The sequence below is a fragment of the Chiloscyllium plagiosum genome, unplaced genomic scaffold (assembly GCF_037043375.1).
Source record: "Chiloscyllium plagiosum isolate Xiang-an unplaced genomic scaffold, Cpla_swu_hap1 HiC_scaffold_22, whole genome shotgun sequence".
Classification (NCBI taxonomy): Eukaryota; Metazoa; Chordata; class Chondrichthyes; order Orectolobiformes; family Hemiscylliidae; genus Chiloscyllium; species Chiloscyllium plagiosum.
This window is the reverse complement of record NW_028270160.1, coordinates 16,022,245-16,037,369: the sequence shown is the minus strand read 5'-3', so window position 1 is coordinate 16,037,369 and position 15,125 is coordinate 16,022,245. Positions and strand designations below refer to the sequence as shown.

The following is a 15,125-nucleotide window of genomic DNA, read 5'->3' as shown; positions in this document are numbered from 1 at the left end:
TCCAGGATACACGACACCAGCTAGCCACAAAAAGACACGACCCCCTCTCCCTCGTAGCCCTACACACGGATGAAAAAAACCACCATTTTGACTGGGACAACACATCTATCCTGGGACAGGCTAAGCAAAAACATGCCAGAGAATTCCTAGAGGCTTGGCACTCCAACCACAACACCATAAACAAACACATAGATCTAGATGCCATCTATCAACTCCTCAGAAAACGAACAGGAAATGACATCACTACAAACCCCAGGAACCTGATCCAGGAGAAAGATATAAATAGAAAGCAGGAAACAACAGCTTTGCTTCACTTGGAGGTCACCACTGATGATGTTACCTAGCCAGGTAATGAAACGTCTGGATATCAAACGTATAGCTCAGCGAACAAATCTACACCCTAAACCTCAACCTGAACTACAAACCTTCACAAACCTTGCAAAAATGCATCAATTATGTTGAAGGTGGAGTTTGATGAGAGGGAACAAAATGTTTCAATTTATATTTTGATCACTACCTATTCATTTGTAAAGATTAAGAGTATGAGAACTGGGGACTGGAATTAAAGGATGTCACCTCCCTTTACACTGTCCCATCAAACACTCCCAGGAAAAGTACAGCATGAGGTTAGACACAGAGTGAAGCTCTGTCTCCACTGTCCACATCAAATATTCCCAGGCAGGTATAGCACAGGATTTGATACACAGCAAAGCTCCCTCTAAATTGTCCCCATCAAACATTCCCAGGATAGGTATACCAAGGGGTTAGATATAAATCAAAGGTTAATGTGTTTTAAACTTCAGTCTTCAGTGTCACCCCCTTACTTCTAAAGATGCAAATTCCAAATTCAGATCACTCCCAGATTCCCAGCAACCATCAGAATCTTCTGTAATGTTGGATTTGTCATTCAAAACAACAGTTAAACAAAGTCAGTTTATTAACTACTTTAAACGTTCAGAAGTATATTTTGAGCTTTGAAGACAAACAAACTGACAGACAAGAACATCTGAAGAAATGCTCAGTTCAGAACTTACTCAAAAAATCCAGACTCATCTGTCTCTTCTGGACTCAGCAAGGATTGCTCTGAAAGGAAAAATAAGCAGAGTTTTACAGCTCCTCTCACAACTGCAATTAAAAAGAAAATAAAGAACTTTTATTTCTATCATGCCTTTTACATCTTTACGAAACTTCAAAGCACTTTTCAGCCAATTAATACTTTTGAAGTGTGGTCGCTACTGTAATGCCAGAAAGAAGGCAGCCAATTTGTACATAGCAAGTTCCTATAAGCAGTAATGGGATTATCAGTCTCTGTGATATTGAAATATTGGTCATGGTACCATGACAAAACACTCATTTCATATTCTGGAACATTAGCCTTAATTTTACGTTAACTGCACACATATTCAGAAGTGCTGATTCAGATGCAAGAGTGCTGGCACCTTTATAGAGTAGCTGCCACTCTCCATCTTGCAAGACCCAATAACCAAACTTAACCTGTCTCAAAGAATTGCTCTTCATTCCCTTCAATTTGCAGTGGATCCATTGTATCTGAAATAAGGGAATTCATCCTGACAGTACTTCTGATCTGTCGAGAAAGAGAACAACAGTGAATCTGTAGAATCGCTTCAAATCTGTCACTATATTAGGCACAATGTTTGACAACAAAACAACAGTTTGAATTCAACCACCCAGATTTCTCAATCTGCCTGCACTACCCAGGATTTCTTACCCTCTCTCTCTTTAATTTACTTTCTTTCTCTACCACAGGTTTTCTCACTCCCTCTCTCCTGGGTTTTTTTTTTCATTTTCTTTCACATAGATCTGGGATTTTATCTTGCATTCTTGCTCTCTCTCCCTCCTCCTCCTCTCCACTACGGTTTCCTCACTCATTCACTGAGGTTTTTTTTCTCTCTCAGGATTTCTTGCACTTTCTCTCTCCACCCAGGTTGGTTCTCTGTCTCTCGGTATTTTGTTTCTCCGGGCTTTCTCACTCACTCTCTCTCTCTCTGAGGTTTTCCTCATTCTCTCTCTCCCAACAAGTTTTTCTAACTTTCTCTCTCTCTGGGTTCTTTTCCTCTCTCTCCCCGTGTTTTCTTTTTCCCTCCCTCTGGGTTCTCTTTTTCTCTCATACTCACTCACTCTGTTTTTTTCTCACAAACTTTTTTTTCTCTCACAATCACTCTCCCTGTTTTTGTCTCGGTTTGTTTTTTCTCACACTCACTGTTAGTTCTTTTACACTGATTTTCTCTCACAAACCCACTTTTTCTGTTTTCTCTCACACACCCACTTTTTCTGTTTTCTCTCTCATACACCCACTTTTTCTGTTTTCTCTCACACACTTCCTCTCTGTTTTCTCTCACACACTTCCTCTGTTTTCTCTCACACACTTCCTCTCTGTTTTCTCTCACACACTTCCTCTCTGTTTTCTCTCACTCACACACTTCCTTTGTTTTCTCTCACACCCTTCTTCTCTGTTTTCTCTCACACCCACACTTTGTTTCCTCTCACACACACACTTTCTGTTTTCTCTCACACACTTCCTCTCTGTTTTCTCTCACTCACACACTTCCTCTGTTTTCTCTCACACCCTTCTTCTGTTTTCTCTCACACACTTCCTCTGTTTTCTCTCACACACTTTGTTTTCTCTCACACACTTCCTGTTTTCTCTCACACCCTTCTTCTCTGTTTTCTCTCACACCCACACTTTCTGTTTTCTCTCACACACTTCCTCTCTGTTTTCTCTCACACCCACACTTTGTTTTCTCTCACACACTTCCTCTGTTTTCTCTCACACTTTCTGTTTTCTCTCACACACTTCCTCTCTGTTTTCTCTCACACACTTCCTTTCTGTTTTCTCTCACACACACACACACTTTCTGTTTTCTCTCACACACACTTTCTGTTTTCTCTCTCACACACACTTTCTGTTTTCTCTCTCACACACACTTTCTGTTTTCTCTCACACACACACTTTCTGTTTTCTCTCACACACACACTTTGTTTTCTCTCTCACACACACACTTTGTTTTCTCTCACACACTTCGTTTTCTCTCACACACTTCCTCTGTTTTCTCTCACACACTTCCTCTGTTTTCTCTCACACTTTCTGTTTTCTCTCACACACACACACTTTCTGTTTTCTCTCACACACTTCCTCTCTGTTTTCTCTCACACACTTCCTCTCTGTTTTCTCTCACACACTTCCTCTCTGTTTTCTCTCACACACTTCCTCTCTGTTTTCTCTCACACACACACACTTTCTGTTTTCTCTCACACACACACACTTTCTGTTTTCTCTCACACACACACTTTCTGTTTTCTCTCACACACACACTTTCTGTTTTCTCTCACACACACACTTTCTGTTTTCTCTCACACACACTTTCTGTTTTCTCTCACACACACACACTTTGTTTTCTCTCACACACTTCCTCTCTGTTTTCTCTCACACACTTCCTCTCTGTTTTCTCTCACACACTTCCTCTCTGTTTTCTCACACACTTCCTCTCTGTTTTCTCTCACACACTTCCTCTCTGTTTGCTCTCTCACACACACACTTTCTGTTTTCTCTCACACACACACACTTTGTTTTCTCTCACACACTTCGTTTTCTCTCACACACTTCCTGTTTTCTCTCACACACTTTGTTTTCTCTCACACACACACACACTTTGTTTTCTCTCACACACTTCCTCTGTTTTCTCTCACACACTCACTTTCTGTTTTCTCTCACACTTTGTTTTCTCTCACACACACTTTCTGTTTTCTCTCACACACTTCCTCTGTTTTCTCTCACACTTCCTTTCTGTTTTCTCTCACACACTTCCTCTGTTTTCTCTCACACACACACACTTTCTGTTTTCTCTCACACACTTCCTCTGTTTTCTCTCACACACACACACTTTCTGTTTTCTCTCACACACTTCCTCTGTTTCCTCTCACACACTTCCTCTCTGTTTTCTCTCACACACACACACACTTTCTGTTTTCTCTCACACACACTTTCTGTTTTCTCTCACACACTTCCTCTGTTTTCTCTCACACTTCCTTTCTGTTTTCTCTCACACACTTCCTCTGTTTTCTCCCACACTTCCTTTCTGTTTTCTCTCACACACACACACACACTTTCTGTTTTCTCTCACACACACACTTTCTGTTTTCTCTCACACACACACTTTCTGTTTTCTCTCACACACACACTTTCTGTTTTCTCTCACACACACACTTTGTTTTCTCTCACACACACACACACTTTGTTTTCTCTCACACACTTCGTTTTCTCTCACACACTTCCTCTGTTTTCTCTCACACACTTTCTGTTTTCTCTCACACACTTCCTCTGTTTTCTCTCACACACTTTCTGTTTTCTCTCACACACTTCCTCTGTTTTCTCTCACACACTTCCTCTGTTTTCTCTCACACACACACACTTTCTGTTTTCTCTCACACACTTTCTGTTTTCTCTCACACACTTCCTCTGTTTTCTCTCACACACTTCCTCTGTTTTCTCTCACACACACACACTTTCTGTTTTCTCTCACACACTTCCTCTGTTTTCTCTCACACACACACACTTTCTGTTTTCTCTCACACACTTCCTCTGTTTCCTCTCACACACTTCCTCTCTGTTTTCTCTCACACACACACACACTTTCTGTTTTCTCTCACACACACACACTTTCTGTTTTCTCTCACACACACACACTTTGTTTTCTCTCACACACACACACTTTCTGTTTTCTCTCACACACTTCCTCTGTTTTCTCTCACACACTCACTTTCTGTTTTCTCTCACACACACACACTTTCTGTTTTCTCTCACACACTTCCTCTGTTTTCTCTCACACTTCCTTTCTGTTTTCTCTCACACACACACTTTCTGTTTTCTCTCACACACACACTTTGTTTTCTCTCACACACACACACTTTCTGTTTTCTCTCACACACACACTTTCTGTTTTCTCTCACACACACACATACTTTGTTTTCTCTCACACACTTTCTGTTTTCTCTCACACACACACACTTTCTGTTTTCTCTCACACACTTCCTCTGTTTTCTCTCTCACACACTCACTTTCTGTTTTCTCTCACACACACACACTTTCTGTTTTCTCTCACACACTTCCTCTGTTTTCTCTCACACTTCCTTTCTGTTTTCTCTCACACCCTTCCTCTCTGTTTTCTCTCACACCCTTCCTCTCTGTTTTCTCTCACACCCTTCCTCTCTGTTTTCTCTCACACACTTCCTCTCTGTTTTCTCTCACACACTTCCTCTCTGTTTTCTCTCACACACTTCCTCTCTGTTTTCTCTCACACACTTCCTCTCTGTTTTCTCTCACACACTTCCTCTCTGTTTTCTCTCACACCCACACTTTGTTTCCTCTCACACACACACTTTCTGTTTTCTCTCACACACTTCCTCTCTGTTTTCTCTCACTCACACACTTCTTCTGTTTTCTCTCACACACTTCCTCTGTTTTCTCTCACACACTTCCTGTTTTCTCTCACACACTTCTTCTCTGTTTTCTCTCACACCCACACTTTCTGTTTTCTCTCACACACACACTTTCTGTTTTCTCTCACACACTTCCTCTCTGTTTTCTCTCACACCCACACTTTCTGTTTTCTCTCACACACTTCCTCTGTTTCTCTCACACACTTCCTCTGTTTTCTCTCACACTTTCTGTTTTCTCTCACACACACACACTTTCTGTTTTCTCTCACACACTTCCTCTGTTTTCTCTCACACTTCCTTTCTGTTTTCTCTCACACCCTTCCTCTCTGTTTTCTCTCACACCCTTCCTCTCTGTTTTCTCTCACACCCTTCCTCTCTGTTTTCTCTCACACACTTCCTCTCTGTTTTCTCTCACACACTTCCTCTCTGTTTTCTCTCACACCCTTCCTCTCTGTTTTCTCTCACACCCTTCCTCTCTGTTTTCTCTCACACCCAAACTTTGTTTCCTCTCACACACACACTTTCTGTTTTCTCTCACACACTTCCTCTCTGTTTTCTCTCACTCACACACTTCTTCTGTTTTCTCTCACACACTTCCTCTGTTTTCTCTCACACACTTCCTGTTTTCTCTCACACACTTCTTCTCTGTTTTCTCTCACACACACACTTTCTGTTTTCTCTCACACACTTCCTCTCTGTTTTCTCTCACACCCACACTTTCTGTTTTCTCTCACACACTTCCTCTGTTTTCTCTCACACTTTCTGTTTTCTCTCACACACACACACTTTCTGTTTTCTCTCACACACTTCCTCTCTGTTTTCTCTCACACACTTCGTCTCTGTTTTCTCTCACACACACACACACACTTTCTGTTTTCTCTCACACACACTTTCTGTTTTCTCTCACACACACTTTCTGTTTTCTCTCACACACACTTTCTGTTTTCTCTCACACACACTTTCTGTTTTCTCTCACACACACACACTTTCTGTTTTCTCTCACACACTTCCTCTGTTTTCTCTCTCACACACTCACTTTCTGTTTTCTCTCACACACACACACTTTCTGTTTTCTCTCACACACTTCCTCTGTTTTCTCTCACACTTCCTCTCTGTTTTCTCTCACACACTTCCTCTCTGTTTTCTCTCACACACTTCCTCTCTGTTTTCTCTCACTCACACACTTCCTTTGTTTTCTCTCACACCCTTCTTCTCTGTTTTCTCTCACACCCACACTTTGTTTCCTCTCACACACAAAATTTCTGTTTTCTCTCACACACTTCCTCTCTGTTTTCTCTCACTCACACACTTCTTCTGTTTTCTCTCACACACTTCCTCTGTTTTCTCTCACACACTTTCTGTTTTCTCTCACACGCTTCCTGTTTTCTCTCACACACTTCTTCTCTGTTTTCTCTCACACCCACACTTTCTGTTTTCTCTCACACACACACTTTCTGTTTTCTCTCACACACTTCCTCTCTGTTTTCTCTCACACCCACACTTTCTGTTTTCTCTCACTCACACACTTCCTTTGTTTTCTCTCACACCCTTCTTCTCTGTTTTCTCTCACACCCACACTTTGTTTCCTCTCACACACACACTTTCTGTTTTCTCTCACACACTTCCTTTCTGTTTTCTCTCACACACACACACACTTTCTGTTTTCTCTCACACACACTTTCTGTTTTCTCTCACACACACTTTCTGTTTTCTCTCACACACACACACTTTCTGTTTTCTCTCACACACACACACTTTCTGTTTTCCCTCACACACACACTTTCTGTTTTCTCTCACACACTTCGTTTTCTCTCACACACTTCCTCTGTTTTCTCTCACACACTTTCTGTTTTCTCTCACACACACACACACTTTGTTTTCTCTCACACACTTCCTCTGTTTTCTCTCACACACTCACTTTCTGTTTTCTCTCACACACACACTTCCTCTGTTTTCTCTCACACACTTCCTCTCTGTTTTCTCTCACACACTTCCTCTCTGTTTTCTCTCACACACTTCCTCTGTTTTCTCTCACACACTTCCTCTCTGTTTTCTCTCACACACACACTTTCTGTTTTCTCTCACACACACTTTGTTTTCTCTCACACACTTCGTTTTCTCTCACACATTTCCTTTCTGTTTTCTCTCACACACACACACACTTTCTGTTTTCTCTCACACACTCTTTCTGTTTTCTCTCACACACACACTTTCTGTTTTCTCTCACACACACACACTTTCTGTTTTCTCTCACACACACACTTTCTGTTTTCTCTCACACACACACTTCGTTTTCTCTCACACACTTCCTCTATTTTCTCTCACACACTTTCTGTTTTCTCTCACACACACACACACTTTGTTTTCTCTCACACACTTCCTCTGTTTTCTCTCACACACTCACTTTCTGTTTTCTCTCACACACACATCCTCTGTTTTCTCTCACACACTTCCTCTGTGTTTTCTCTCACACACACACTTTCTGTTTTCTCTCACACACACTTTGTTTTCTCTCACACACTTCCTCTCTGTTTTCTCTCACACACTTCCTCTCTGTTTTCTCTCACACACTTCCTCTCTGTTTTCTCTCACACACTTCCTCTGTTTTCTCTCACACACTTCCTCTCTGTTTTCTCTCACACACTTCCTCTCTGTTTTCTCTCACACACTTCCTCTCTGTTTTCTCTCACACACTTCCTCTCTGTTTTCTCTCACACACACACACTTTCTGTTTTCTCTCACACACACACTTTCTGTTTTCTCTCACACACACTTTCTGTTTTCTCACACACACACACACACTTTGTTTTCTCTCACACACTTCCTCTCTGTTTTCTCTCACACACTTCCTCTCTGTTTTCTCTCACACACTTCCTCTGTTTTCTCTCACACACTTCCTCTCTGTTTTCTCTCACACACACACTTTCTGTTTTCTCTCACACACACTTTGTTTTCTCTCACACACTTCGTTTTCTCTCACACACTTCCTGTTTTCTCTCACACACTTTGTTTTCTCTCACACACACACACACTTTGTTTTCTCTCACACACTTCCTCTGTTTTCTCTCACACACTCACTTTCTGTTTTCTCTCACACTTTGTTTTCTCTCACACACACGCACTCTGTTTTCTCTCACACTTCCTTTCTGTTTTCTCTCACACACTTCCTCTGTTTTCTCTCACACTTCCTTTCTGTTTTCTCTCACACACACACACACTTTCTGTTTTCTCTCACACACACACTTTCTGTTTTCTCTCACACACACACGCTTTCTGTTTTCTCTCACACACACGCTTTCTGTTTTCTCTCACACACACACTTTCTGTTTTCTCTCACACACACACTTTCTGTTTTCTCTCACACACTCACTTTCTGTTTTCTCTCACACACACACACTTTGTTTTCTCTCACACACTTCCTCTGTTTTCTCTCACACACTCACTTTCTGTTTTCTCTCACACACACACTTTCTGTTTTCTCTCACACACTTCCTCTGTTTTCTCTCACACTTCCTTTCTGTTTTCTCTCACACACACACTTTGTTTTCTCTCACACACACACTTTCTGTTTTCTCTCACACACACACTTTCTGTTTTCTCTCACACACACACACACACTTTGTTTTCTCTCACACACTTCCTCTGTTTTCTCTCACACTTTCTGTTTTCTCTCACACACACACACTTTCTGTTTTCTCTCACACACTTCCTGTTTTCTCTCACACACACACACTTTCTGTTTTCTCTCACACACACACACTTTCTGTTTTCTCTCACACACACACACACTTTCTGTTTTCTCTCACACACACACACTTTGTTTTCTCTCACACACACACACTTTGTTTTCTCTCACACACTTCCTCTCTGTTTTCTCTCACACACACACTTTGTTTTCTCTCACACACACACTTTGTTTTCTCTCACACACACACTTCCTCTGTTTTCTCTCACACACTCACTTTCTGTTTTCTCTCACACACACACACACACTTTCTGTTTTCTCTCACACACACACTTTCTGTTTTCTCTCACACACACACACACTTTCGTTTTCTCTCACACACACACTTTCGTTTTCTCTCACACACACACTTTGGTTTTCTCTCACACACACACTTTGGTTTTCTCTCACACACTTCCTCTGTTTTCTCTCACACACACTCACTTTCTGTTTTCTGTCACACTTTCTGTTTTCTCACACACACACACACTTTCTGTTTTCTCTCACACACTCACTTTCTGTTTCTGTCACACTTTGTTATCTCTCACACACACACACACACTGTTTTCTCACACACTTCCTGTTTTCTCTCTCACACACACTTTGTTTTCTCTCACACACTTCCTCTGTTTTCTCTCACACACACACATTCTGTTTTCTCTCACACACACTTTGTTTTCTCTCACACACTTCGTTTTCTCTCACACACACTTTCTGTTTTCTCTCTCACACACACTTTCTGTTTTCTCTCACACACTCACTTGTTTTCTCTCTCACACACACCTTCTCTGTTTTCTCACTCACTTTCTCTCTCTGTTGTTTTTTCTTTCTCTGTTTTTATTTCTCTCACTCACATTCTCTTTCCCTCTTTTTTTTTTCTCGGTCTCTCCCTCCTCTAGGCCTCAGGCCTCGGCCTCCCGCTCTCTCTGTTCCGGGTTTTTCTCGACGACAGAGCGCGGGGCGGAGCGTCCGAGTCCCGGCTTCCTGCTCCCGGGGGAAACCCCCGAGAATCGCGGCACTCCCCAACATCCCACCCCGAAAACACATCAATAACCCCAAATATAGCCCCCAAATCCTAAACCCCCTCAATAACCCCTAAAAAGCCACTTACTCTGAACCCCCTCCCAAAAACAACTTAATAACTCCCAAAATAGCCCCCAAATTTAAATATCCTCCCCAAAACATTTCAATAACCCCAAAATAGACCCTTATTCCCAACCCCTCCTCCCGAAAACACCTAACCCCATAACTCGCCCCTAAATCCAAACCGTCTCCTGAAAACACCTCAATAAACCCAAAAACGCCACAATCTGAACCTCCTCCCAAAAACAACTTAATAACCCCAAAATTAGCCCCCAAATCCGAACACCCTCTCCAAAACACCTCAATAACCACAAAATAGCCCCTTATTCTGAACCCTCCTCCTGAAAATACCTTAATAACCCCAACAATATCCCTCAAATCCCAGACTCCGCTCCTGAAAACACCTCAATAACCTTGAAAAAGCCACTTAATCTGGACCCACTCCCAAAAACAACTTAATAACCCCAAAAATAGCCCCCAAATCCAAATTTCCTCCCAAAAAAGCTAATACTTGATTGAGTTTTTTGAAGAAGTAACAAAGAGGATTGAGCGGTGGACATAATCTATACGGATTTCAGTAAGGCATTCGACAAGGTTCTCCATGGGAGACTGGTTAGCAAAGTTAGATCTCATAGAATACAGGGAGAACTAGCCATTTGAATATAGAACTGGCTCAAAGGTAGAAGACAGAGCGTGGTGGTGGAGGGTTGCTTTTCAGATTGGAGGCCTGTGACCATTGGAGTGCCACAAAGATTGATGCTGGGTCCACTACTTTTCATCATTTATATAAATAATTTGGATTTGAGCATTAGAGTTATAATTAGTAAGTTTGAAGATGACACCAAAATTGAAGATATAGTGGACAGCGAAGAAGGTTACCTCAGATTATAAGGGGATCTTGATCAGATGGGCCAATGGGCTGAGAAGTGGCAGATGAAGTTTAATTTAGATAAATGTGAGGTGCTGCATTTTGAGAAAGCAAATCTTAGCAGGACTTTACACTTAACGGTAAGGTCCTCGGGAGTGTTGCTGAACAAAGAGACCTTGGAGTGCAGGTTCATAGCTCCTTGAAAGTGGAGTCGCAGGTAGATAGGATAGTGAAGAAGGCGTTTGGTATGCTTTTGGTCAGAGTATTGAGTACTGGAGTTGAGAGGTCATGTTGTGGCTGTACAGGTCATTGGTTAGGCCACTGTTGAAATATTGCGTGCAGTTCTGGTCGTCTTCCTATCGGAAAGATGTTTTGAAACTTGAAAGGGTTCAGAAAAGATTGACAAGGATGTTGCCAGGGTTGGAGGATTTGAGCTACAGGGAGAGGTTGAATAGGCTTTGGCTGTTTTCCCAGGAGCGTCGGAGGCTGAGAGATGACCTTATAGAGGTTTATAAAATCATGAGGGGCATGGATAGGATAAATAGACAAAGTCTTTTCCCTGGGGTGGGGAAGTCCAGAACTAGAGGGCATAGGTTTAGGTGAGAAGGGAAAGATGTAAAAGAGACCTAAGGGGCAATTTTTCCACGCAGAGGGTGGTACGTGTATGGATTGAGCTGCCAGAGGAAGTGGTGGAGGCTAGTACAATTACAAAATTTAAAAGGCATCTGGTATATGAATGGGAAGGGTTTGGAGGGATATGGGCTAGGTGCTGGCAGGTGGGACTAAATTGGGTTGGGGATATCTGGTCGGCATGGAAGGATTGGACCGAAGAGTCTGTTTCTGTGCTGTACATCTCTATGACTCTAATAACCCCAAAATAGCCCCTTATTCCAAACTCCACTTCCAAAAACACCTTAGTAACCCCAAATATAGCCTCCAAATTGAATTGAATTGAATTTATTGTCATGTGTACCGAGGCCATTGAAAAGCTTTATCTTGTGGGCAATACAGGCAGATCACAGAGTTAAATAGCATAGATAGGAAATAATAGGTAAACAGCAGCAAAAACCAAAACACAGGTACAGGCAAATGCTAAGAGTTTGTGTCCATTCATCATTCTAACAACAGTAGGGTATAAACTGTTTCAAAACCAACTGGTGCATGGTGTGCAGGCTTCTGTACCTTCTCCCCGATGGTAGAGGTTGTAGAAAAGCATTGCCAGGATGGAATGGATCTTTGAGAATACTGGCGGCCTTTCCTTGACAGCAGGCCTAGTAGATAGATCCTCTAGATGGGAGGGTGGCCTTTGTGATTGTCCGGGCCGAGTTTACCACTCTCTGTAACCGTCCCTGATCTTGAATGGTACAGTTGCCATACCAGGTAGTGATACATCCAGACAGAATGCTCTCGATGGTGCACCTATAAAAGTTGGCAAGGGTATTCGTTGTCATACTAAATTTTCTCGGCTGCCTGAGGAAGAAGAGACATTGTTGGGCCTTTGTAACCAGTGCGTCCACATGAAGAGTCCAAGAAAGCTTGTTGTTGTTAACCACTCCCAGGAGCTTGACACTCCCTCCTCGTTCCACCTCTGTGCTGTTAATGTGTAGGGGGGCATGAGTAACATCCCACCGAAAGTCAATAATGAATTCCTTGGTTTTCTGGCATTGAGAGCTAGGTTGTTCTCTTTGCACCATTTTTCCAGGTCTTCGGCCTCCCATTTGTAGTCTGTTTCGTCACAATCTGAGATTTCACTGACTATGGTGGTGCTATCAGTGGACTTGTAAATGGCGTTAGGCTGGCATTTGACGACGCAGTTATGGGTATACAGTGAGTACAGTAGTGGGCTGAGTACACATACCTGGGGGGCTCCAGTGTTGAGTGTTAGTGAGGATGAAATATTGTCCACAATCTTCACTGATTGTGGCCTATGGGTCAGGAAATGGAGGATCCAGTTGCAGAGAGTGGGACTTAGTCTGAGATCTTTGAGGAGAAAGTGAAGTCTGCAGATGCTGGAGATCAGAGCTGAAAATGTGTTGCTGGAGAAGCGCAGCAGGTCAGGCAGCATCCAGGGAACAGGAGAATCGACGTTTCGGGCATAAGCCCTTCTTCAGGAGGGCTTATGCCCGAAACGTCGATTCTCCTGTTCCCTGGATGCTGCCTGACCTGCTGCGCTTCTCCAGCAACACATTTTCAGCTTAGTCTGAGATCACTAAGTTTAGTAATCAGTCTTGAGGGGATAGTAGTATTGAAGGCTGAACTGTAGTCAATAAGTAGGAGCTGAAAAATGTGTTGCTGGAAAAGCGCAGCAGGTCAGGCAGCATCCAACGAGCAGGAAAATCGACGTTTCGGGCCATGGCAACACGACACCTGGAGGAAGAGCGCCTCATCTTCTGCCTAGGAACCCTCCAACCACAAGGGATGAATGCAGATTTTTCCAGCTTCCTCATTTCCCCTCCCCCCACCTTATCTCAGTCCCAACCCTCGGACTCAGCACCGCCTTCTTAACCTGCAATCTTCTTCCCGACCTCTCCGCCTCCACCCCCTCTCCGGCCTATCACCCTCACCTTAACCTCCTTCCACCTATCACATTCCCAACGCCCCTCCCCTAAGTCCCTCCTCCCTACCTTTTATCTTAGCCTGCTTGGCACACCTTCCTCATTACTGAAGAAGGGCTTATGCCCGAAACGTCAAGTCTCCTGCTCCTTGGATGCTGCCTGACCTGCTGCGCTTTTCCAGCAACACATTTTTCAGCTCTGATCTCCAGCATCTGCAGTCCTCACTTTCTCCTAGTCAATAAGTAGGATTCTTACATAGCTGTTATTGGTGTCAAGATGTTCCAGGACGGAGTAATGGGCGAGTGATATGGCATCTGACGTGGATCTGTTGGTCCGATAGGCAAATTGGAATGGGTCAAGAGTAGTGGGGAGGCTGGAGTTGATTAATGCCATGACCAGCCTTTCAAAGCACTTCATGACGCACTTCATGACCACTGAAGTTAGGGCCACTGGGCGGTAGTCATTGAGACATGTTGCATGAGCCGCCTTAGGCACAGGGATGATGTGCCTAATCCAAACCCTCCTCCCAAAAATGTCTCAAAAACCCCAACAATAGCCCCCAAAGCTGAACCATCCTCCCCAGAACAGTTTAATAACCCCAAAATTAGCCCCTTAATCTGAACCCACCTCTTAAAAACACTTTAATAACACCAAAAATATTCCCCAAATCCAAACCCCCTCTCAAAAACACCTTAATAACCCCCAAAATAGCCCCTATATCCAAAACCCCTCCTGAAACATCTCAATAACCCCAAAAACCCACTTAATCTGAACCCCTCCCAAAAGCACCTTAACAACCCCACAAATAGTCCCCAAATCTAAACCCCTTCCCAAAAACAATTTAATATCCCCAAAAATAGCCCCCAAATCTGAACCATCCTCCCAAAAAAACCTTAATAACCACAAAAAGAGTCCCCAAATCAAACCCACCTCCTAAAAACACCTTAATAACCCCATTAATTGCCCCAAATCTGAAGCCCCTCCTGTAAACACCTCAATAACCCCAAAGTAGCTGCTAAATCTGAACTCCCTCCCACAAACACCTTAATAACCCTAAAAGATAGACCCTTAATCTGAACACCCCTCCCAAAAACACCTTAATGACCCTAAATAAAGCCCCAAAATTCAAACCCCCTCCCTAAAATACTTTAATAATCCCAAAAATAGCCACTTATTCAGAACGCCCCCTCCCAAAAACACCTTAATAACCCCAAAAATAGCCCACAAATCCAGTCCCTCTCCCAAAAACACCTTAATATCCCCTAAATAGCTCCCAAATCCATATTCCTCTCCCAAAAAACTGCCTCAATAACCTAAAAGTAGCCCCTAAATCCGAATCCCCCTTTCAAAAAATAACTCCAAAACAATCCCCAACTCTCCTCAAGGGCCCGTGCTGACCTTCAGCTCCCCCTTCCTGAAATACCCCCTCAACCCTCAA

General features: G+C 42.9%; 1 protein-coding gene across 4 annotated transcripts in view; it reads right to left on the bottom strand.

Annotated features, from left to right (window-relative positions):
- Positions 1-10,088, bottom strand: part of LOC122561276 (uncharacterized) — a 28,851-nt gene extending 18,763 nt beyond the window's left edge. For 2 of the 4 annotated variants that reach the window (XM_087998793.1, XM_087998796.1), the window contains exons 1-3: positions 2,140-2,340; positions 1,440-1,585; positions 1,035-1,083 (exon numbers count right to left, since the gene is read on the bottom strand). In XM_087998793.1, coding sequence (XP_087854919.1) covers positions 1,035-1,083; positions 1,440-1,518 — 128 coding nt within the window. In that variant the 5' untranslated portion in view covers positions 1,519-1,585; positions 2,140-2,340. Of the gene's footprint in view, positions 1-1,034; positions 1,084-1,439; positions 1,586-2,139; positions 2,341-10,035 lie in introns of those variants that run through there. The other 2 variants (XM_087998795.1, XM_087998794.1) reach the window with 2 other exon arrangements.
- Between the last annotated feature and the right edge of the window lie 5,037 nt (positions 10,089-15,125).